The sequence below is a fragment of the Oncorhynchus masou genome, chromosome 33 (genome assembly GCF_036934945.1).
Source record: "Oncorhynchus masou masou isolate Uvic2021 chromosome 33, UVic_Omas_1.1, whole genome shotgun sequence".
Lineage (NCBI taxonomy): Eukaryota > Metazoa > Chordata > Actinopteri > Salmoniformes > Salmonidae > Oncorhynchus > Oncorhynchus masou.
The window spans coordinates 19,831,756-19,857,158 of NC_088244.1; the positions used below are offsets into that span (position 1 = coordinate 19,831,756).

General features: G+C 46.4%; 1 protein-coding gene across 8 annotated transcripts in view; it reads left to right on the forward strand.

The window, feature by feature from the left end:
• LOC135527975 (IQ motif and SEC7 domain-containing protein 1-like) overlaps positions 1–25,403 on the forward strand; it is a 260,372-nt gene that overhangs the window by 209,275 nt on the left and 25,694 nt on the right. For 7 of the 8 annotated variants that reach the window (XM_064956684.1, XM_064956690.1, XM_064956685.1 and 4 more), the window contains 6 exons: positions 13,114–13,366; positions 13,656–14,935; positions 15,442–15,603; positions 16,546–16,668; positions 18,787–18,953; positions 22,966–23,108. In XM_064956684.1, coding sequence (XP_064812756.1) covers positions 13,114–13,366; positions 13,656–14,935; positions 15,442–15,603; positions 16,546–16,668; positions 18,787–18,953; positions 22,966–23,108 — 2,128 coding nt within the window. Of the gene's footprint in view, positions 1–11,348; positions 11,499–13,113; positions 13,367–13,655; positions 14,936–15,441; positions 15,604–16,545; positions 16,669–18,786; positions 18,954–22,965; positions 23,109–25,403 lie in introns of those variants that run through there. The other variant, XM_064956686.1, reaches the window with a different exon arrangement.

Below are 25,403 nucleotides of genomic sequence, written 5' to 3' on the forward strand. Positions count from 1 at the left end.
TAGATTTGCAGTGGTCTGATACTCCTTCCATTTCAATATTATCGCTTGCACAGTGCTCCTTGGGATGTTTAAAGCTTGGGAAATCTTTTTGTATCCAAATCCGGCTTTAAACTTCTTCACAACAGTATCTCGGACCTGCCTGGTGTGTTCCTTGTTCTTCATGATGCTCTCTGCGCTTTTAACGGACCTCTGAGACTATCACAGTGCAGGTGCATTTATACGGAGACTTGATTACACACAGGTGGATTGTATTTATCATCATTAGTCATTTAGGTCAACATTGGATCATTCAGAGATCCTCACTGAACTTCTGGAGAGAGTTTGCTGCACTGAAAGTAAAGGGGCTGAATAATTTTGCACGCCCAATTTTTCATTTTTTGATTTGTTAAAAAAGTTTGAAATATCCAATAAATGTCGTACCACTTCATGATTGTGTCCCACTTGTTGTTGATTCTTCACAAAAAAATACAGTTTTATATATTTATGTTTGAAGCCTGAAATGTGGCAAAAGGTCGCAAAGTTCAAGGGGGCCGAATACTTTCGCAAGGCACTGTATAACTACACATGGTTGATGATATTACTAGTTTATCTAGCGTGTCCTGCGTTGCATATAATCGATGCAGTCGGTGCGCATTCGCGAAAAAGGACTGTCGTTGCTCCAATGTGTACCTAACCATAAACATCAATGCCTTTCTTAAAATCAATACACAGAAGTATATATTTTTAAACCTGCATATTTAGCTAAAAGAAATCCAGGTTAGCAGGCAATATTAACCAGGTGAAATTGTGTCACTTCTCTTGCATTCATTGCACCTAGAGTCAGGGTATATGCAACAGTTTGGGCCGCCTGGCTCTTTGCGAGCTAATTTGCCAGAATTTTACGTAATTATGACATAACATTGAAGGTTGTGCAATGTAACAAGAATATTTAGACGTATGGATGCCACCCGTTAGATAAAATACGGAAGGGTTCTGTATTTCACTGAAAGAATAAACGTTTTGTTTTTCGAGATGATAGTTTACGGATTCGACCATATTAATGACCTAAGGCTCGTATTTCTGTGTGTTATGTTATAATTAAGTCTATGATTTAATAGAGCAGTCTGACTGAGCGATGGTAGGCTCCAGCAGGCTCGTAAGCATTCATTCAAACAGCACTTTCGTGCGTTTTGCCAGCAGCTCTTCGCAATGCTTCAAGCATTGCACTGTTTATGATTTCAAGCCTATCAACTCCCAAGATTAGGCTGGTGTAACCGATGTGAAATGGCTAACTAGTTAGCGAGGTGCGCGCTAATAGCGTTTCAAACGTCACTCGCTCTGAGACTTGGAGTAGTTGTTCCCCTTGCTCTGCAAGTGCCACGGCTTTTGTGGAGCGATGGGTAACGCTGCTTCGAGGGTGGCTGTTGTCGATGTGTTCTTGGTCGAGCCCGGGTAGGAGCGAGGAGAGCGATGGAAGCTATACTGTTACACTGGCAATACTAAAGTGCCTATAAGAATATCCAATAGTCAAAGGTATATTAAATACATTGTATAGAGAGAAATAGTCCTATAATTCCTTTAATAACTACAACCTGAAACTTATTACCTGGCAATATTGAAGACTCATGTTTATTTGAGGCTAAATAGATTTTATTGATGTATTATATTTAAGTTTAAATAAGTGTTCATTCAGTATTGTTGTAATAAATAAATAAAAATTGGCCGATTTAAATTGGTATCGGCTTTATTTGGTCCTCCAATGATCGGTATCGGCGTTAAAGTCAGAGGTTTACTTACACTTACTTAGGTTGGAGTTATTAAAACTAGTTTTTCAACCACTCCACAAATGTCTTGTTAACAAACTATAGTTTTGGCATGTAGGTCAGGACATCTGCTTTGTGCATGACACAAGTAATTTTTCCAACAATTGTTTACAGACAGATTATTTCACTAAAATTTCACTGTATCACAATTCCAGTGGGTCAGATGTTTACATACACTAAGTTCACTGTGGCTTTAAACAGCTTGGAAAATTCCAAAAAATTATGTCATGGCTTTAGAAGCTTCTGATAGGCTAATTGAAATAATTTGAGTCAATTGGAGGTGTACCTGTGGATGTCTTTTAAGACCTACCTTCAAACTCAGTGCTTCTTTGCTTGACATCATGGGAAAATCCAAATATATCAGCCAAGACCTCAGTTAAAACATTGTAGACCTCCACAAGTTGGTTCATCCTTGGGAGCAATTTCCAAACGCCTGCAGGTACCACGTTCATCTGTACAAACAATATAGTACGCAAGTATAAACACCATGGGACCACGCAGCCATCATACCGCTCAGGAAGGAGGCACGTTCTGTCTCCTAGAGATGAATGTACTTTGGTGCGAAAAGTGCAAATCAATCCCAGAACAACAGCAAAGGACCTTATGAAGATGCTGGAGGAAACAGGTGTCCACAGTAAATGTCCACAGTATGTGGACAGTAAAACGAGTCCTATATCGTCATAACCTGAAAGGCCACTCAGCAAGGAAGAAGTCACTGCTCCAAAACCGCCCTATAAAAGCCAGACTACGGTTTGCAACTGCACATGAGGACAAAGATCGTACTTTTTCAGGAATTGTCCTCTGGTCTGATGAAACTAAAATATAACTGTTTGGCCATAATGACAATCGTTATGTTGGGAGGGAAAAGGGGGAGGCTTGCAAGCCGAATAACACCATCCCAACCGTGAAGAACGGGGGTGGCAGCATCATGTTGTGGGGTGCTTTTCTGCAGGAGGGACTGGTGCACTTCACAAATAGATGGCATCATGAGGATGGAAAATGATGTGGATATATTGAAGCAACATCTCAATCAGTCAGGAAGTTAAAGCTTGGTCGCACATGGGTCTTCCAAATGGACAATGACCCCAAGCATACTTCCAAAGTTGTGGCAAAATTCACCCAACTTATTGTGGAAGGCTACCCGAAACGTTTGACCCAAGTTAAAGAATTTAAAGGCAATGCTGCCAAATACTAATTAAGTATGTAAGCTTCTGACCCACTGGAAATGTGGTGAAAGAAATAAAAGCTGAAATAAATCATTCTCTCTACTATTATTCTGACATTTCACATTCTTAAAATAAAGTGGTGATCCTAACTGACCTAAGACAGAATTTTTACAAGGATTAAATGTCAAGAATTGTGAAAAACTGAGTTTAAATGTATTTGGGCTAAGGTGTATGTAAACTTCCCGACTTCATCTGTAACTGTCACTTTAAATCTCACTGCAAAACCCTAGTTTTCTGCAGTACTTCACAAGAATAGCCGTTCTCTGTCTGTATTCAGCTCATTCCTCCATGTGCTAGGTGGCAGTCTGGCTGGCCGCTGTAGAGACACGTCAATCTACGTGTTTATAGAACTCACAGGCCACTGCTTGGTTGAGAGGCGGTTGAGTGTCTTAAACGAATACAAAAGAGCTTACAAGCACAATTTGTCTCTGAGAGAAGTTTTAAACCGATTGTGCTCCTTTGAGACCGAAATGTCATTTGCCGTTTTCTCTATGCCTTTCATGTGTTAACCCCTCTGACTCTTCAGCTTCCCCTCACACCAAGATGGCATAGCAGTCAGACGTCTTTTGTCCTCGTCTTGTCGTGTCCCGTGTGTGTGTATGTGTGTATATATATATATATATATATATATATATATATTTACAACTTTCTTCGCATACCTTTTTATAAATATTTTTTCTTTTCCATAAACTCATCTTCAAAACACTCTCCTGCAACCCGCCTCACCAATTTATATATATTTTTAAAGAAAGTATTATTTACCTGAAATCTGTAATCCTACATAGAAGCTAACCAGAAGCTAACCAGAAGGTAGCCTGAAGCTAACCAGAAGCTAGCCAGAAGCTAGTTAGCTTCTTTACTGGCTAATCGTTAGGGCCACCATCGTTCCTGTTCCCAAGAAAGCTAAGGTAACTGAGCTAAACGACTACCGCCCCGTAGCACTCACTTCCGTCATCATGAAGTGCTTTGAGAGACTAGTCAAGGACCATATCACCTCCACCCTACCTGACACCCTAGACCCACTCCAATTTGCTTACCGCTCAAATAGGTCCACAGACGATGCAATCTCAACCACACTGCACACTGCCCTAACCCATCTGGACAAGAGGAATACCTATGTGAGAATGCTGTTCATCGACTACAGCTCGGCATTCAACACCATAGTACCCTCCAAGCTCGTCATCAAGCTCGAGACCCTGGGTCTCGACCCCGCCCTGTGCAACTGGGTACTGGACTTCCTGACGGGCCGCCCCAGGTGGTGAGGGTAGGTAACAACATCTCCTCCCCGCTGATCCTCAACACTGGGGCCCCACAAGGGTGCGTTCTGAGCCCTCTCCTGTACTCCCTGTTCACCCACGACTGCGTGGCCACGCACGCCTCCAACTCAATCATCAAGTTTGCGGACGACACAACAGTGGTAGGCTTGATTACCAACAACGACGAGACGGCCTACAGGGAGGAGGTGAGGGCCCACGGAGTGTGGTGTCAGGAAAATAACCTCACACTCAACGTCAACAAAACTAAGGAGATGATTGTGGACTTCAGGAAACAGCAGAGGGAACACCCCCCTATCCACATCGATGGAACAGTAGTGGAGAGAGTAGCAAGTTTTAAGTTCCTCGGCATACACATCACAGACAAACTGAATTGGTCCACTCACACAGACAGCATCGTGAAGAAGGCGCAGCAGCGCCTCTTCAACCTCAGGAGGCTGAAGAAATTTGGCTTGTCACCAAAAGCACTCACAAACTTCTACAGATGCACAATCGAGAGCATCCTGGCGGGCTGTATCACCGCCTGGTACGGCAACTGCTCCGCCCTCAACCGTAAGGCTCTCCAGAGGGTAGTGAGGTCTGCACAACGCATCATCGGGGCAAACTACCTGCCCTCCAGGACACCTACACCACCCGATGTTACAGGAAGGCCATAAAGATCATCAAGGACATCTACCACCCGAGCCACTGCCTGTTCACCCCGCTATCATCCAGAAGGCGAGGTCAGTACAGGTGCATCAAAGCTGGGACCGAGAGACTGAAAAACAGCTTCTATCTCAAGGCCATCAGACTGTTAAACAGCCACCACTAACATTGAGTGGCTGCTGCCTACACACTGACACTGACTCAACTCCAGCCACTTTAATAATGGGAATTGATGGGAAATGATGTAAATATATCACTAGCCACTTTAAACAATGCTACCTTATATAATGTTACTTACCCTACATTATTCATCTCATATGCATACGTATATACTGTACTCTATATCATCGACTGCATCCTTATGTAATACATGTATCACTAGCCACTTTAACTATGCCACTTTGTTTACATACTCATCTCACATGTATATACTGTGCTCGATACCATCTACTGTATCTTGCCTATGCTGCTCTGTACCATCACTCATTCATATATCCTTATGTACATATTCTTTATCCCCTTACACTGTGTATAAGACAGTAGATTAGGAATTGTTAGTTAGATTACTTGTTGGTTATTACTGCATTGTCGGAACTAGAAGCACAAGCATTTCGCTACACTTGCATTAACATCTGCTAACCATGTGTATGTGACAAATAAAATTTGATTTGATTTGATTTATTCAGCTAACCACGGTTTGTGGTCATCAGCTATCCTTTAGCTCGAAAATCTATCACCAGTTTTGTACGGCGCGGCTTGGACCAGAACATACCGGACCTATATTTCTCTCCATGTCCCCAGATTTCAAACACAAGCTCTGGACATTTATACCTGGATCTCGCAGCAAGCTAGTTGCTATCCGTGTGACTATCGGCTTACTTCGATTCCGGAGCAAACATAAATTATTCCGGAGCTAGCCAGCTGAAGAGTTCCATCAACCACTCCTGGGCTACAATCACCTATCCGGACCCGTTTTACTGCCAACGCGGAGCCCCACCGGGCCTTCACAACTGGACTACCGACGTTATCTGCCCGAGGAAGTTATCCAGCTGGCTCCTCCGTCGCGACGTTACCTGAACGCCCATCTGCGGCCCGCTAATCGTTAGCTCTCTTATCGGCTGCTATCTGAATAGACCTATCGGATAAAAAAAATAAAAAAATTCTTGGGCCTCTATAACTATATATTTTTTTTTTTGCAAATTGGATTGATCCCCTCTACCACACGGAACCCCACTAATCCTACCGACGGAAACGCACGAGGTGGCTAAAAACAGACCTCCATCCTATGCTAGCTTGCTACCGATGACCCGGCTAGCTGTCTGAATCGCCGTGACCCCAACCAACCTCATTACTCACTGGACCCCTTTGATCACTCAACTAAGAATGCCTCTCCTTAATGTCAATATACCTTGTCCATTGCTGTTCTGGTTAGTGTTTATTGGCTTATTTCACTGTAGACCCTCTAGTCCTGCTCACTATACCTTATCCAACCTATTAGTTCCACCACCCACACATGCGATAACATCTCCTGGTTTCAATTATGTTTCTAGAGACAATATCTCTCTCATCATCACTCAATACCTAGGTTTACCTCCACTGTATTCACATCCTACCATACCTTTGTCTGTACATTATACATTGAAGCTATTTTATTGCCCCCAGAAACCTCCTTTTACTCTCTGTTCCAGACGTTCTAGACGACCAGTTCTCATTGCTTTTAGCCGTACCCTTATCCTACTACTCCTCTTTTGCTCTCTTTTGATGACTTCTGTAACCGTAATAGCCTTGGTTTCATGCATGTCAAGATTAGAAGCCTCCTCCCTAAGTTTGTTTTATTCACTGCTTTAGCATACTCTGCCAACCCAGATGTTCTAGCTGTGTCTCAATCCTGGCTTAGGAAGACCACCAAAAATTCTGAAATTTTCATCCCAAACTACAAGATAGAACTGCCAAAGGGGGCAGTGTTGCAATCTACTGCAAAGATAGTCTGCAGAGTTCTGTCCTACTATCCAGGTCTGTACCCAAACAATTTGAACTTCTACTTTTAAAAATCCACCTCTCTAAAAACAAGTTGCCGCCTGCTATAGACCAGCTCTGCTGTGCTCTGGACACCATATGTGAACTCATTGCCCCCCATCTATCTTCAGAGATCGTGCTGCGAGGCGACCTAAACTGGAATATGCTTAAAACCCCAGCCATCCTACAATCTAAGCTTGATGCCCACAATCTCACACAAATGATCAATGAACCTACCAGGTACCTCCCCAAAGCCGTAAACACGGGCACCCTCATAGATATCATCCTAACCAACTTGCCCTCTAAATACACATCTGCTGTCTTCAACCAAGATCTCAGCGATCACTGCCTCATTGCCTGCATCCGTAATGGGTCAGCGGTCAAACGACCTCCACTCATCACTGTCAAACGCTCCCTGAAACACTTCAGCGAGCAGGCCTTTCTAATCGACCTGGCCGGGTGTTGAAGGAATTTAATTCCTCTGTTTTAATTCCCAATCAAAATTAAACATTCTGTCAATTCATAAGGATTTGTATGACCCTTATATTATAAAAATGGACAGAGCCCCGGTCTTAAAAGTCAAGTAACAGCCTTTAATTCAAGAGAGTACTGAGTTCATACACATTTTACCACAGGTTATAAACTGAAAATGACGTCAGCGTTTTCTAAATGTTCCGTCTCTTCTTGACACTGGTAGAAAGGCCCTATAGTTCTCAAGCATTCCCTCCTCGCCTAGAGCCAAGGTCAGTCAGTCTAGATAAGCATTCTAGACAGTCTGGAGATAGTTCATTCATTTGTACAAAGGAACAGACAGTCATTGTACTAAACTCCCAACTACATTCACTACATTATATTCAATAATGGGAGCAAGAGAGAAAATTAATACATGTACAGTAGCATAATTGTATTCTGATTAGTACATCCTGATTGAAATGTATACATAATTAGTCAATATAGAAAAAAATTCCCTTAACACCGGGGTATCCTGGAAGGATATTGATCTCATCCCGTCAGTAGAGGATGCCTGGTTATTTTTTTAAATGCCTTCCTAACCATCTTAAATAAGCATGCCCCATTCAAGAAATTTAGAACCAGGAACAGATATAGTCCTTGGTTCTCCCCAGACCTGACTGCCCTTAACCAACACAAAAACATCCTATGGTGTTCTGCATTAGCATCGAACAGCCCCCGTGATATGCAGCTTTTCAGGGAGGCAAGAAACCATTATACACAGGCAGTTAAAAAAGCTAAGGCTAGCTTTTTCAAACAGAAATTTGCTTCCTGCAACACTAACTCAAAAAAGTTCTGGGACACAGTAAAGTCCATGGAGAATAAGAACAACACCTCCCAGCTGCCCACTGGACTAAAGATAGGAAACACTGTCACCACTGATAAATCCACTATAATTGAGAATTTCATTAAGCATTTTTCTACGGCTGGCCATGCTTTCCACCTGGCTACCTCTACCCTGGTCAACAGCACTGCACCCGCCACAGCAACTCGCCCAAGCCTTCTCCATTTCTCCTTCTCCCAAATCCAGTCAGCTGATGTTCTGAAAGAGCTGTAAAATCTGGACCCCTACAAATCAGCCGGGCTAGACATTCTGGACCCTTTCTTTCTAAAATTATCTGCCGAAATTATTGCCACCCCTATTACTAGCCTGTTCAACCTCTCTTTCGTGTCGTCTGAGATTCCCAAAGATTGGAAAGCAGCTGCGGTCATCCCCCTCTTCAAAGGGGGGGACACTTTTGACCCAAACTACTTTGACCTATATCTATCCTACCCTGCCTTACTAAGTTCTTCGAAAGCCAAGTCAATAAACAGATTACCGACCATTTCGAATCTCACCATACCCTATCTGCTATGCAATCTGGTTTCAGATCTGGTCATGGGTGCACCTCAGCCACGCTCAAGGTCCTAAATGATATCTTAATCGCCATTGATAAGAAACATTACTGTGCAGCCGTATTCATTGATCTGGCCAAGGCTTTCGACTCTGTCTATCACCACATCCTCATCGGCAGTCTCGACAGCCTTGGTTTCTCAAATGATTGCCTCGCCTGGTTCACCAACTACTTCTCTGATAGAGTTCAGTGTGTCAAATCAGAGGGTCTGCTGTCCAGGACCTCTGGCAGTCTCTATGGGGGTGCCACAGGGTTCAATTCTTGGACCGACTCTCTTCTCTGTATACATCAATGATGTCGCTCTTGCTGCTGGTGAGTCTCTGATCCACCTCTACGCAGACGACACCATTCTGTATACTTCTGGCCCTTCTTTGGACACTGTGTTAACAACCTCCAGGCAAGCTTCAATGCCATACAACTCTCCTTCCATGGCCTCCAATTACTCTTAAATACAAGTAAAACTAAATGTATGCTCTTCAACTGATCGCTGCCTGCACCTGCCCGCCTGTCCAACATCACTACTCTGGACGGCTCTGACTTAGAATACGTGGACAACTACAAATACCTAGGTGTCTGGTTAGACTGTAAACTCTCCTTCCAGACCCACACCAAACATCTCCAATCCAAAGTTAAATCTAGAATTGGCTTCCTATTTCGCAACAAAGCATCCTTCACTCATGCTGCCAAACATACCCTTGTAAAACTGACCATCCTACCAATCCTCGACTTCGGCGATGTCATTTACAAAATAGCCTCCAGTACCCTACTCAACAAATTGGATGCAGTCTATCACACTGCCATCCATTTTGTCACCAAAGCCCCATATACTACCCACCACTGCGACCTGTATGCTCTTGTTGGCTGGCCCTCGCTTCATACTCGTCGCCAAACCCACTGGCTCCAGGTCATCTACAAGACCCTGCTAGGTAAAGTCCCCCCTTATCTCAGCTCGCTGGTCACCATAGCATCACCCACCTGTAGCACGCGCTCCAGCAGGTATATCTCTCTGGTCACCCCCAAAACCAATTCTTTATTTGGCCACCTCTCCTTCCAGTTCTCTGCTGCCAATGACTGGAACGAACTACAAAAATCTCTGAAACTGGAAACGCTTATCTCCCTCACTAGCTTTAAGCACCAGCTGTCTGAGCAGCTCACAGATTACTGCACCTGTACATAGCTCACCTATAATTTAGCCCAAACAACTACCTCTTTCCCTACTGTATTTATTTTATTTCTTTATATATTTTGCTCCATTGCACCCCATTATTTTTAATTCTACTTTGCACTTCCACTGCAAATCTACCATTCCAGTGTTTTACTTGCTATATTGTATTTACTTTGCCACGATGGCCTTTTTTTTGCCTTTACCTCCCTTATCTCACCTCATTTGCTCACATCGTATATAGACTTGTTTCTACTGTATTATTGACTGTATGTTTGTTTTACTCCATGTGTAACTGTGTCGTTGTATGTGTCGAACTGCTTTGCTTTATCTTGGCCAGGTCGCAATTGTAAATGAGAACTTGTTCTCAACTTGCCTACCTGGTTAAATAAAGGTGAAAAAAAGCTGTGGTGCATATCTTAGTAGTGGTAGTGCCCATTTCGAAGTCAGAAGGCCCCTACATTTTAATCAGGCAGTTGGAGGGCCTGCTAAACCTTGACTGAGGGTCTTAACATGGTGTCAGTATGTGTTTGAGATGCAGAAGGGTGTGTTGTGAGTTTTCTTTACAGTCATCTCTCTATAAGGCTGAAAATACCCTGTGGTCAAGGTCAGGGGATTAACACGGGCTGTAGTCAGCTGTGACTGATATCTGTTTTTAGGTCAGATGATATAGGCAAACAACCTTGCTTGTTAATTTGGTACTTTGGGTGTGGTGTAAGATGGGTTAAATTCACTAATAGTCTTCATATCAAATTATATAAACACTAAGTAGTATCACAATTTCGGATTTTGCATGTAATGGAAAATAGAAACATCATTGTTAAACTATGAAATCGTAACTAAAAGCTTATTCATTTCTATGTTTGTAGTGTACAACCGATAACGAACTCCCCTGGCCATAACTCAGTTGTTGGCAGCCTTCTTCCAGTATGATGGGGAAGTTGTTGAATGTAGCTAAGAATCCAGGGTTTGTCCGGTGTAAACTACAGATGAGGTCACTATTCAAACCCAAACAAAGGGAAAGGGAAAGTTCCCATGGAAAGAGTTCATGACAGGAGTTATATATGGGGAAGCCACACCCACTCACAAACACCCCTTCCATGTTGACTCATTGAATGGATTTCAATTTGAGACTTTTCAAATGATTAACATTTTTATATACAGTATTTACCTTGTCACTGTAAGCTCAAACTGGACTTTGGAATATTTACTGAGGCTCCTATATGCCAAATGATGTTTGCAACTGTCATTGCACACTGGTTGACCTTTGAACTGCATGGTGCAGACTTACTGTGGAGGGAGCTGCTCTGAGTGTGTTCATATATACAGTCATTAGTGTGAACTCTGGACTGCTGTTGGCAGTCAGACATGGTGGACAAGGTATGGAGGAAGAGTTGGCAGTTCATAGAGCACAGGAGGTCTCTGCGTGTGAAGCAGCAGTCTTCTCCAAATGTTGTATGTAAGAGTGAGTGAGTACCCTCTCCTGTTTAACTTCCTGCCGGGTTGAAGGGTTGCTTTCAAAGGTTGGATTGAAGGGTTTGCATGTTGATTGCACTACTTGGTTCTTACTGTGTCATCACACCAACAAATGTGCTGACTGTTGAACTTTTCATGGAGATTGGCTTGGTGACATGTTACTCTCTTTGAATACTAGATAATGAACGGGGCTGTTACAGTCATATTTCAAATAGTAATCATGGCCGACCCACTTACATGCACTTTTAATCAGCGCACGATGTTGAGAAGTTGATGTAGGCTGTGTCTAGAAATGGTAGTGTCAGCAGTTTTGAGAAATGACCCGTGTGAGTCGTGGTCTGTCTGAATGCTGCTCCACCACCATCTATGCACTATTGGCTCTGTAATTACGTTTTTAAACACACAGAAACATGGACTTCAGCCCACACTGTTTTATTTGGCTGTTTTCATTTAGACATCAACAGCTTAGTTGGAATTCATGCTGTGAGGACTTGATTCACAGACATTTCCTGAACTTATTCATCAGCACAGGGGTTAAAGTCATGTACACACTCTACTCAGCAAATTGGATGCTGTCTATCACAGTGCCATCCGTTTTGTCACCAAAGCCCCATATATTCCCCACCACTGCGACCTGTATGCTCTCGTTGTCTGGCCCTCGCTTCATATTTGTCGCCAAACCCACTGGCTCCAGGTCATCTATAAGTCTTTGCTAGGTAAAGCCCCGCCTTATCTCAGCTCACTGGTCACCATAGCATCACCCACCCATGGCACGCGCTCCAGCAGGTATATTTCACTGGTCACCTCCAAAGCCAATTCCTACTTTGTCCGCCTTTCCTTCCAGTTCTCTGCTACCAATGACTGGAACGAATTGCAAAAATCACTGAAGTTGGAGACTCATATCTCCCTCACTAACTTTAAGCATCAGCTGTCAGAGCAGCTCACAGATCACATCCAACTACCTCATCCCCATACTGTTAATTATTTTTTTTATTTTGCTCCATTGCACCCCAGTATCTCTACTTGCACATTCATCTTCTGCACATCTATCACTCCAATGTTTAATTGCTAAATTGTAATTATTTTGCCACTATGGCCTATTTATTGCCTTACCTTCCTTATCTCACCTCATTTGGACACACTGTATATATACTTTTTTTCTATTGTGTTATTGACTGTATGTTTGTTTATTCCATGTGTAACTCTCTGTTGTTGTTTTGTGTCGCACTGCTTTTCTTTATCTTGGCCAGGTCGCAGTTGTAAATGAGAACTTGTTCTCAGCTGGCTTACCTGGTTAAATAAAGGTGAAAAAAAAAATGAAAGAATGACAGTTCCAAATGAGTACTGAATGGTCAATGTTGGTGGTGGTTGTACTTTACTGTCCTGAATAGGTTCTAGAGGAGTAATGGATGAGATGACTACTTGATGAGTGTCAGTATAGTATGAGTACTGGGAGACCAGTGGATGGGCACAGAATATGAAAGCTTTGAATGACTGTGTTTCTCTCTATCACTGCAGTGTGGAGGCGGATGAAAACTTTGAGAAACTCTTTCTGTCTGTGTCATTGCAGTAGAGTAACTGTGTATCTCTGTGTGTCTGTTATTGCAGTGTGGAGGGGGATGCGCGGCCCAGTGAGAGCGACGGTGGAGCCAGCTACAGGGGCCCAGTGATCAGCCCAGACCGCTTCGAGGGCCCCCTCTACGGCCACGGAGTGCAGCCCGGCCCCCAGCGACCTCCCCGCAGGCCCAAGCTCCAGCACTCCCAGTCCATCCTCCGCAAGCAGGCAGAGGAAGAGGCCATCAAACGCTCCCGCTCACACTCAGAGGGCTATGAGCTGTCGGCTGACCTCCAGGACAAACAGGTAGAGTACCCTGGCCCCAGTCTGATTGTCTGCAGAGACACTCATCAACATCTATACAGATGTCGTCACCTAATATCTCCCCTACTGAACGACTGTATCATTGACCACACTACACACACCCTAACTAAGCATTTACTACAGGTTCTCTGCTCATCCTGTACATTTGTATGACTATCAAATTATAGTAATTGTCCCTCGACAAGCTCAATTCAGTCCCACGTGTGTATGAGCATGGGTCCTCATTTGTGAAGGGCTGTTGTGTTATAATCATTATGTTATTATCCGTCAGGTGGAGATGCTGGAGCGTAAATATGGCGGACGCTTCATAACCCGGCATGCGGCCCGAACCATCCAGACAGCCTTCCGTCAGTACCAGATGAACAAAAACTTTGAACGTCTCAGGAGTTGTATGTCTGAGAATCGCATGTCCCGACGCATCGTCCTGTCCAATATGAGGATGCAGTTCTCCTTCGAGGGCCCTGAGAAAGTCCACAGCTCCTACTTTGAGGGGAAACAAGTGTCCCTGACAAATGACGGCACCCCCCTGGCCTTGGTACAGTCAGAGTGTGGGGACATGGAGGTCCACCACCAGGCCAACATGGCATCACACCCGGCCTCCCAGAACCACCTAACGGATGCCATCACAGAGCTGGAGGACGCCTTCTCCAGGCAGGTCAAGTCTCTGGCCGAGTCCATCGACGACGCCTTGAACTGCCGCAGCCTGCAGGGCGATGAGGGTCATGACCCAGAGGCCTTGGGCTACCCCGAAGTGGAGAGGGAGGTGGCCTATCAGGTGAAGCCTCACCGCGGGGCGACGGGACGCAAGCGAGAGGACATGATGGCATCCTACAGCGATGTGACTCTGTTTATTGACGAGGAGGAACTGTCTCCCTCCATGGGGCTGTCGCGGGGGTCTGGTGACCAGCCCTCTAGCATTGAGTCAGACCTCCGCCTGCGCTCGGCCAACTCCTCCCAGGACTACTGGCCACTGGACCCCAAGGATGAGGAGCATGACACGGACACCAGCTGCCGCAGCACTCCCTCCCTGGAGTGCCAGGAACAGAGGCTCCACCTCCCCCTGCTGACCATCGAGCCGCCCAGCGACAGCTCTGCCGAACACAGCGACCGCTCTGACCGCAGCTCCATCAAACGTCCACCTGTCTACGAGTCTCACGGGGGAGGGCACATCGTGGCATCCTCCCAGGCCAGCCCCAAACACATCTCTCATGGCCCGCCCCCACGAGGGCCCTCCCGGGACGACGAGGCACCCCTCCGCCACCGCCACAGGGCGCTGGAGAGCCACCTGGCCATCAACGGCTCGGCCAACCGGCAGAGCAAGTCTGAGTCTGACTTTTCGGATGGGGACAACGACAGCATCAACAGCACGTCTAACTCCAACGACACCATCAACTGTAGCTCTGAGTCGTCGTCCCGGGACAGCCTGAGGGAACAGACACTCAGCAAGCAGACGTATCACAAAGAGACACGCAACAGCTGGGACTCACCGGTCTTCAGCAATGATGTGATCCGCAAGAGGCACTATCGCATCGGCCTGAACCTCTTCAACAAGTAGGTGCTCGGCTCTGACAAAGTGCTGACGTGGCTGACCACTGATTGTTGTCATGAGCTGGGGTCAATGAGCTGTTGATGTTGTAGAGTGGTCCTGGTAGTTGAACCGAGGTGACCTACCTACAGTAATCACGGTTGTATGAGTGCCACACAATATACGTTTAATTCATGTTGAGGATAAGAGGATCTATTAAAATGGAAAAATTGAAAATGCATTTGTGTAAGATAGGCCTATAGGCTAAGTCATATATTTGGGCATTTGTGTCATCTCTTTGCATATTTATGTCTACTTATTCAACTTATTTTACAGTCCATCTGTTTATCCTCTACTACATACAGCCAGACAGTGTTGCTCCATTTTCTGTGCCTTGGCTAAATATGATTAACCACCATTTCCTGCTGAGGACACTTCCTATCAGTCAGAATCAAACACCACACTTGGCTCTGTAAAATGATTGGATAGGCTGCATAAGGACACGCCTGGTTATATATGTGTGTCTCTGCAGGAAGCCAGAAAAGGGTGTCCAGTACCTGACTGAGAGAGGGTTCGTCCCAGACACGCCTGTGGGTGTGGCTCACTTCCTGCTTCAGAGAAAGGGCCTGAGCAGGCAGATGATTGGAGAGTTCCTGGGCAACCGGCAGAAACAGTTCAACAGAGACGTCCTGGAGTGAGTACTGTTAATTGGTCATTTTTAAAGGCCAGGTCATGTGACCTGACCAGGAAAATCTCTGGACACTCTTTATACTCTATCAATCCACCATGGAGTGCGAGGTCACAAGGGAATAACCCTGTTATTCCAGTGCCTTGCACAGAGATACTGTGCAAGGCACTGGATATACTGGAGATATACTGGAGATACTGTGCAAGGCAATATATACTGGAGATACTGTGCAAGGCAATGTTATACTGTAGGACAGGCCATGAACTGTACAGATTTCAGCAAACTATCCTCCATCTTCACACTGACTGCTCCAGATGTTTCTCCTAACTGAGAGGTTATTGCTTTGGAACATTTGGCACTAACATTGTGGCCATTAAAATTCAACATATTAAACAAAGATGTCTGATTTGTACTGCAGGGTTGAGGAAGCGAGCACGCAAGCATTTCACCGCACGTTTTATACCTGCTGTGAACGTGACGAACACATTTTATTTTATTTTATTTTTTATTTCAACTTTGTATATCTGTGGCTTTGGGCCAGCCTGGTAGAATGTCCACACTCTGCTGCTCAGGGAGAGAGAGAGAGAGGGAGGGACAGGCTGGACTCATTAACATGCTACAGGCGATAGAGATGACTGACTGTGTCAATAGGACTAGAAAACCCCCAAAGTCACCCTATCTCAAACACACAGATCTCCACATTTAAGAACAATCTGGTGCTCCTCACACTTGGCCTCTCAAATGTGTTTTGTGTCATTATCAAAGGACTATTAGGGAGTTACCTGTCAGATTTAGACAAATCTTGAACTGCTGTGCAGAGAATGCCCCTGTGATCTGTTTTTTTTTAAATCTGGGAAGTAAATGAGACACTAGACAAATCATTGATCAACAATATATTTTTGGGTTAGTGAATTAATTGTTGGTTGTGTGGTTGGTTGTGTGTTCCAGCTGTGTGGTAGATGAGATGGATTTCTCGTCGATGGAGCTGGACGAGGCACTGAGGAAGTTCCAGAATCACATCCGGGTCCAGGGAGAGGCCCAGAAGGTGGAGCGCCTGATTGAAGCCTACAGGTGAGACAACAGAGGACATATGTTAAGGATGTACTGGAATAAAGATAAATACCGGTGAGAGAAGCATATACTGAAGGGGTTTGGCCAAGAGGGGTACACAGATCTGTTTTAGCATTACTGTAATGGCTAGAGTACTGCACAATATTTTGGGAAAATATGTCAGAGAGAGACGTTGTTATTTGCTATTTTGTATTACATTTTCAAATAGAGTTGCTCTGACGTTGACCAAAGTCATGGAAATGCAAGTCACTGATAGCTTTGGTCACAACACCATGTTGGCTAAAGGACTAGTACACACACGATACTGCAATATGATGGCATGGTACACACACGATACTGCAATATGATGGCATGGTACACACACGATACTGCAATATGACGGCATGGTACACACACGATACTGCAATATGATGGCATGGTACACACACGATACTGCAATATGATGGCATGGTACACACACGATACTGCAATATGACGGCATGGTACACACACGATACTGCAATATGATGGCATGGTACACACACGATACTGCAATATGATGGCATGGTACACACACGATACTGCAATATGACGGCATGGTACACACACGATACTGCAATATGATGGCATGGTACACACACGATACTGCAATATGATGGCATGGTACACACACGATACTGCAATATGACGGCATGGTACACACACGATACTGCAATATGATGGCATGGTACACACACGATACTGCAATATGATGGCATGGTACACACACGATACTGCAATATGATGGCATGGTAGACACACGATACTGCAATATGATGGCATGGTACACACACGATACTGCAATATGATGGCATGGTACACACACGATACTGCAATATGACGGCATGGTACACACACGATACTGCAATATGATGGCATGGTACACACACGATACTGCAATATGACGGCATGGTACACACACGATACTGCAATATGATGGCATGGTACACACACGATACTGCAATATGACGGCATGGTACACACACGATACTGCAATATGACGGCATGGTACACACACGATACTGAAATATGACGGCATGGTACACACACGATACTGCAATATGACGGCATGGTACACACACGATACTGCAATATGACGGCATGGTACACACACGATACTGCAATATGACGGCATGGTACACACACGATACTGCAATATGATGGCATGGTAGACACACGATACTGCAATATGATGGCATGGTACACACACGATACTGCAATATGATGGCATGGTACACACACGATACTGCAATATGATGGCATGGTACACACACAATACTGCAATATGATGGCATGGTACACATACGATACTGCAATATGATGGCATGGTACACACACGATACTGCAATATGATGGCATGGTACACACACGATACTGCAATATGATGGCATGGTACACACACGATACTGCAATATGATGGCATTGTACACACACGATACTGCAATATGACGGCATGGTACACACACAATACTGCAATATGATGGCATGGTACACACACGATACTGCAATATGACGGCATGGTACACACACAATACTGCAATATGATGGCATTGTACACACACGATACTGCAATATGATGGCATGGTACACACACAATACTGCAATATGACGGCATGGTACACACACAATACTGCAATATGACGGCATGGTACACACACGATACTGCAATATGATGGCATTGTACACACACGATACTGCAATATGATGGCATGGTACACACACGATACTGCAATATGACGGCATGGTACACACACGATACTGCAATATGACGGCATGGTACACATACGATACTGCAATATGACGGCATGGTACACACACGATACTGCAATATGACGGCATGGTACACATACGATACTGCAATATGACGGCATGGTACACACACCATGGTGACAGTTATTGACCATCCTCTGATGCATTATATCCTGGCCTGAACATGTTTTCACCAGCAAGTCAACAAGACAAATGTCCACATTGTGTGGACTATAAGGCTTTTAACATTCTGCTGCATTCTATGATGGCTCTCTATATCAAAAGTCTCCATAACTCTTTCAATCTCTGACATGTGATGTCATCTCTCTTTCCTGTTTGTCTGTGTTCCAGTCAGCGCTACTGTATCTGTAACCCCACGGTGGTGCGCCAGTTCCGGAACCCTGACACCATCTTCATCCTGGCTTTCGCCATCATCCTCCTCAACACGGATATGTACAGCCCCAACGTCAAGCCAGAGAGGAAGATGAAGCTGGAGGACTTCGTTAAGAATCTCAGAGGTGAGAGAGAGAAGGGGAAATGTCACGGTCTCTGAAGTCAAAACTGAGACTATGTCCTCTATATACTTAAGAGAAAATAAAAATAAAAACTGCATAAAGTGAGTGTGGGACATTCACAAAACGATTGCTTCACCCTTTCAACAATGCATATTGAATAAAAACACTTGAGCATGTTCCACTATCATGTATCTGGAGAAAATAAGAAAACACACATCCACTCCAGTTCAACATAATCTCGTTCCCAGACACTTCCGCCCAAATGCACAAAGAGTCTGGTGGACCAACGTGCCAAACTTGGCCTTCGTTAGCCATTACAAAAAGACCAGGAGAAACTCCTGGCACATAGGCATTGCCTTAATCGGCATAACCTACCAACCAATCATCTCCCACAACACCTTCCCCCTAACCCTCCCCTGTACGCTATAATATCTCATGAACAGAGCCACGCCTCATAGTTGTGTGATTCGCAAACATTTTATGACAAATACTAGAATTCTAAGGTCACTCCCAGTAAGGCCAACTTTGAATCGTTGATGTACCAGGCTTATATGCACTGTGCATAATAGCCTGGGGACGAGGTTAAGCACAGCATGAATGTAGCAAGGCAGAGAATGATCAATCACAACTGGAACTGGCTCCACTGTCCACAGACAGAATGTCACTACTCTGACACGTGTTACGACAATACTGTTTATTTGTGCTACGTAATCAGCATTTCAATCACAAATGCAACTATTTCATGACACACAGATGAAAATAATATATTTTTCACCGGGTGACAGCAGCATGTCGACTATCTGAAGATTTTGTCACATGTCACGTGTGTTAAAAGGACATTTCACTGTCTGTCAGCCTTCTGGAAGTTGACAAAGCAGGCTGCGACTGAGTCAGGGTTGTTTAAGGTGTTGATGTTATAAAAGAGTGATAAATATGAATTGTGAAGAAATGTGTTACAACTGATTACTTGCTCCTTCACACAATCACATTAGCATAACCACATTAGCATAATCACATTAGCTTTTCTTATTATTGGGTGAGCAGTGTGATAGAAGCACACTGCTCACTTGAGAGTACTTGCCATTTGAGATTTTATTGAGAAATAAAGCATGGTGGGATAATTCATAATCTATCGTGATGAGTGTCAGTAATGGGAAAACAACAAGTAATTGGTTAAGAGGGATTCATAATCTTACTCTACTTCCCCTCTCAATGACAAGAACAAAGTGTGTGCATGAAGTTGCGTGTGTGTGCGCCTGTGTCCATGCGTGGTGCGCCTGTGTCCATGCGTGGTGCGACTGTGTCCATGCGTGGTGCACCTGTGTCCATGCGTGGTGCGACTGTGTCCATGCGTGGTGCGACTGTGTCCATGCGTGGTGCGACTGTGTCCATGCGTGGTGCGACTGTGTCCATGCGTGGTGCGACTGTGTCCATGCGTGGTGCGACTGTGTCCATGCGTGGTGCGACTGTGTCCATGCGTGGTGCGCCTGTGTCCATGCGTGGTGCGACTGTGTCCATGCGTTGTGCGCCTGTGTCCATGCGTTGTGCGACTGTGTCCATGCGTTGTGCGCCTGTGTCCATGCGTGGTGCGCCTGTGTCCATGCGTGGTGCGCCTGTGTCCATGCGTGGTGCGACTGTGTCCATGCGTGGTGCGACTGTGTCCATGCGTGGTGCGACTGTGTCCATGCGTGGTGCGACTGTGTCCATGCGTTGTGCGCCTGTGTCCATGCGTGGTGCGCCTGTGTCCATGCGTGGTGCGCCTGTGTCCATGCGTGGTGCGACTGTGTCCATGCGTGGTGCGACTGTGTCCATGCGTGGTGCGACTGTGTCCATGCGTGGTGCGACTGTGTCCATGCGTGGTGCGCCTGTGTCCATGCGTGGTGCGCCTGTGTCCATGCGTGGTGCGCCTGTGTCCATGCGTGGTGCGACTGTGTCCATGCGTGGTGCGACTGTGTCCATGCCTGGTGCGACTGTGTCCATGCGTGGTGCGACTGTGTCCATGCGTTGTGCGACTGTGTCCATGCGTTGTGCGCCTGTGTCCATGCGTGGTGCGCCTGTGTCCATGCGTGGTGCGCCTGTGTCCATGCGTGGTGCGACTGTGTCCATGCGTGGTGCGACTGTGTCCATGCGTGGTGCGACTGTGTCCATGCGTGGTGCGACTGTGTCCATGCGTTGTGCGCCTGTGTCCATGCGTGGTGCGCCTGTGTCCATGCGTGGTGCGCCTGTGTCCATGCGTGGTGCGACTGTGTCCATGCGTGGTGCACCTGTGTCCATGCGTGGTGCGACTGTGTCCATGCGTGGTGCGACTGTGTCCATGCGTGGTGCGACTGTGTCCATGCGTGGTGCGCCTGTGTCCATGCGTGGTGCGACTGTGTCCATGCGTGGTGCGACTGTGTCCATGCGTGGTGCGCCTGTGTCCATGCGTGGTGCGACTGTGTCCATGCGTTGTGCGCCTGTGTCCATGCGTTGTGCGACTGTGTCCATGCGTTGTGCGCCTGTGTCCATGCGTGGTGCGCCTGTGTCCATGCGTGGTGCGCCTGTGTCCATGCGTGGTGCGACTGTGTCCATGCGTGGTGCGACTGTGTCCATGCGTGGTGCGCCTGTGTCCATGCGTGGTGCGCCTGTGTCCATGCGTGGTGCGCCTGTGTCCATGCGTGGTGCGACTGTGTCCATGCGTGGTGCACCTGTGTCCATGCGTGGTGCGACTGTGTCCATGCGTGGTGCGACTGTGTCCATGCGTGGTGCGACTGTGTCCATGCGTGGTGCGCCTGTGTCCATGCGTGGTGCGACTGTGTCCATGCGTGGTGCGACTGTGTCCATGCGTGGTGCGCCTGTGTCCATGCGTGGTGCGACTGTGTCCATGCGTTGTGCGCCTGTGTCCATGCGTTGTGCGACTGTGTCCATGCGTTGTGCGCCTGTGTCCATGCGTGGTGCGCCTGTGTCCATGCGTGGTGCGCCTGTGTCCATGCGTGGTGCGACTGTGTCCATGCGTGGTGCGACTGTGTCCATGCGTGGTGCGACTGTGTCCATGCGTTGTGCGCCTGTGTCCATGCGTGGTGCGCCTGTGTCCATGCGTGGTGCGCCTGTGTCCATGCGTGGTGCGACTGTGTCCATGCGTGGTGCGACTGTGTCCATGCGTGGTGCGCCTGTGTCCATGCGTGGTGCGCCTGTGTCCATGCGTGGTGCGCCTGTGTCCATGCGTGGTGCGACTGTGTCCATGCGTGGTGCGCCTGTGTCCATGCGTGGTGCGACTGTGTCCATGCGTGGTGCGACTGTGTCCATGCGTGGTGCGACTGTGTCCATGCGTGGTGCGACTGTGTCCATGCGTGGTGCGACTGTGTCCATGCGTGGTGCGACTGTGTCCATGCGTTGTGCGACTGTGTCCATGCGTTGTGCGCCTGTGTCTATGCGTGGTGCGCCTGTGTCCATGCGTGGTGCGCCTGTGTCCATGCGTGGTGCGACTGTGTCCATGCGTGGTGCGACTGTGTCCATGCGTGGTGCGACTGTGTCCATGCGTGGTGCGACTGTGTCCATGCGTTGTGCGCCTGTGTCCATGCGTGGTGCGACTGTGTCCATGTGTGGTGCACCTGTGTCCATGCGTGGTGCGACTGTGTCCATGCGTGGTGCGCCTGTGTCCATGCGTGGTGCGCCTGTGTCCATGCGTGGTGCGCCTGTGTCCATGCGTGGTGCGACTGTGTCCATGCGTGGTGCGACTGTGTCCATGCGTGCTGCGCCTGTGTCCATGCGTGGTGCGCCTGTGTCCATGAGTTGTGCGCCTGTGTCCATACGTGGTGCGACTGTGTCCATGCGTGGTGCGCCTGTGTCCATGAGTTGTGCGCCTGTGTCCATGAGTTGTGCGCCTGTGTCCATACGTGGTGCGACTGTGTCCATGAGTTGTGCGCCTGTGTCCATGCGTGGTGCGCCTGTGTCCATACGTGGTGCGACTGTGTCCTTGCGTGGTGCGACTTTGTCTCTGAGTGAGAGTGTGTGTAACCATTGTCTGCTCTCCTCCCAGGGGTGGACGATGGGGAGGACATCCCCAGGGAAACTCTGGTAGGAATCTATGAGAGGATCAGGAAGAGGGAGCTGAAGACCAACGAGGACCATGTGTCTCAAGTCCAGAAGGTGGAGAAACTCATAGTGGGCAACAAAAAACCGGTGAGGAACTTAACTAAAACCCTTCTTCTACAGCACTTTTTGCAGAGCACTTGATCCAAGGCAGATGACGGAAATGCCCTTGGGTTTTACAGTGGAAAGACTGGTTATCTTAATGAAAAGTGTCGCTCCATAGCACTGCGATTAACTATAGTGTTCAGTTTGTCAAATACAGGCCAAAGAAGTGCATTTATCCATGGAGAGAGAGAAGGATAGTGGTGTGTCTTCACACATTTTCATATTTAAAGTTATCACCTCTTCTCCTGCTGTTGGTGTGCAAACCCTCACAGAAAGAGGAGGGCTTCTGCAGTACGATATTGGCAGTCCACTGGCAGCTGCAGGGTTCTGTGGCTGTAGTACTGTAGAGTAATGAGTCATGTCTGACTCTGAGACCTTCACACTGGTGACTTTAATACACCCATGGCCCTTGAGAGGTGTCAGCCACCTCATTTGACATTTTTGTCATCTAGCGATGGTCTTATCCAGAGCGACTTACAGTTAGTGCATTCATCTTAAGAAAGCTGGGTGAGACAACCACAGTTCGCAGTCCCAGTAAGTACATTTTTCCTCAATAAAGGGACTCTGCTGTCCCAGCGTCAGAGGGAAACTGGTTCCACCATTGGGGTGCCAGGACAGAGAAGAGCTTTGACTGGTCTGAGTGGGAGCTGACCTCTCGTAAGTGTGGGACAGCCAAGAGACCAGAGGTGGTGGAACGGAGTGCTCGGATTGGGATGAAGGGTTTTGAGCATAGCCTGAAGGTAGGGAGGGGCAGTTCCTCTTGCTGCTCTGTAGGTAAGCAACAGGGTCTTGTAGTGGATGTGAGCTTCGACTGGAAGCCAGTGGAGTGTGCGGAGGAGCAGGTGACATGACATGGGAGAGCTTGGGAAGATTGCTGTGGCATTCTGGATAAGTTGCAGAGGTTTGATGGCACAAGTGGGGAGCTCGGCCTCTGCAGTCTAATGAGGAATGAACTCTCATAACCTTCCCTTACTTGGAGAGAGAGAGAGAGTGAGTTTGTTGTATGTTGTTCTTCCGTGTTACCAATGTGTCTCATTAATGCCTCAATACTTAATATAGTGAAGTACTGCATATAGTGAAGAAGCCTAGCCTGTACCTGTAGCCATGAATTACATTTCAGTCATGTAACGATAGAGGGGAACAAGGCCTGAGATTCTCAATGACCGCATGAATTTAAAGTTATTTAACCCTTATACACCAGGAAGCTCCAGACGGACTGATGTATCATGATGATTGACTCCTTAAATCTCCCAGTAGTGGAGCAGAAAGCGATCACTCCTTCACCACATGCTATAATGTCATGCACTGAAAAATGATCCCTCATCATCACTAAACAGCAGTATCAAAACCCTCAGGGGACCCAGAGTACAGTGAAGAACCTGGACATTAAAATACACATTAGACTTCTGTCCTATAACAATCTACAGGTAACTGCCAAAATAAAGGAAACACTTGAGTAAATACATACTGTATTGAAAGCAGGTTCCAGACAGGTGTGGTTCCTGAGTTAACTAAGCAATTAACATCCCATTATGCTTAGGGTCATTGTGTCTGTGTCAGTCACCAGATCTGAACCCAATGGAACACTTATGCAAGATTCTAGAGTGGTGCCCGAGACAGAGTTTTCCACCACCATCAACAAAACACCAAATTATGTAATTTCTCATTGAAGAATGGAGTCACATCCCTCCAATATACTTCCTGACACTTGTAGAATCTATACACTGAAGCTGTTCTGGTGGATGTTGCTGTCCTTTATTTTATCAGTTACCTGCATCTGTTCCACTGCTACTGTAGACCTATTAGATTTCACCTCTGTTTAAACCAGTGTTTCCAGACCCTGGTCCTCCACTACCCCCAACAGTACACATGTTTATATTAACCCTGGACAAGCACACCTGATTCAACTTGTCAACTCATCATCAAGTCCTCAATGAGTTGAATATGGTGTGGTTGTCAAGGGCTACAACAGAAACGGTGTACAGTTGGGGGTAGTGGAGGACCAGGATTAGGAGACACTGGTTTAAACCACCTCATTCAACTCATTACTGACTGTCAAATGACCTACAGGACAACTGCAATACTGAGACTCTACTTTGAGGTTCTCATGAGGGTGGTTTGTACGTAGTGTAGATGGCTCATAAACACACAGCCAGACTAATCCTTAACCAGGCTGTAACCATACACTTTTAGAGGAAAGAGTCTGTATGACCCCATCAATGAGATGACCTATGAGATGTAATGTGACTAATGTACTGCATTGATATGTAACATGATCTC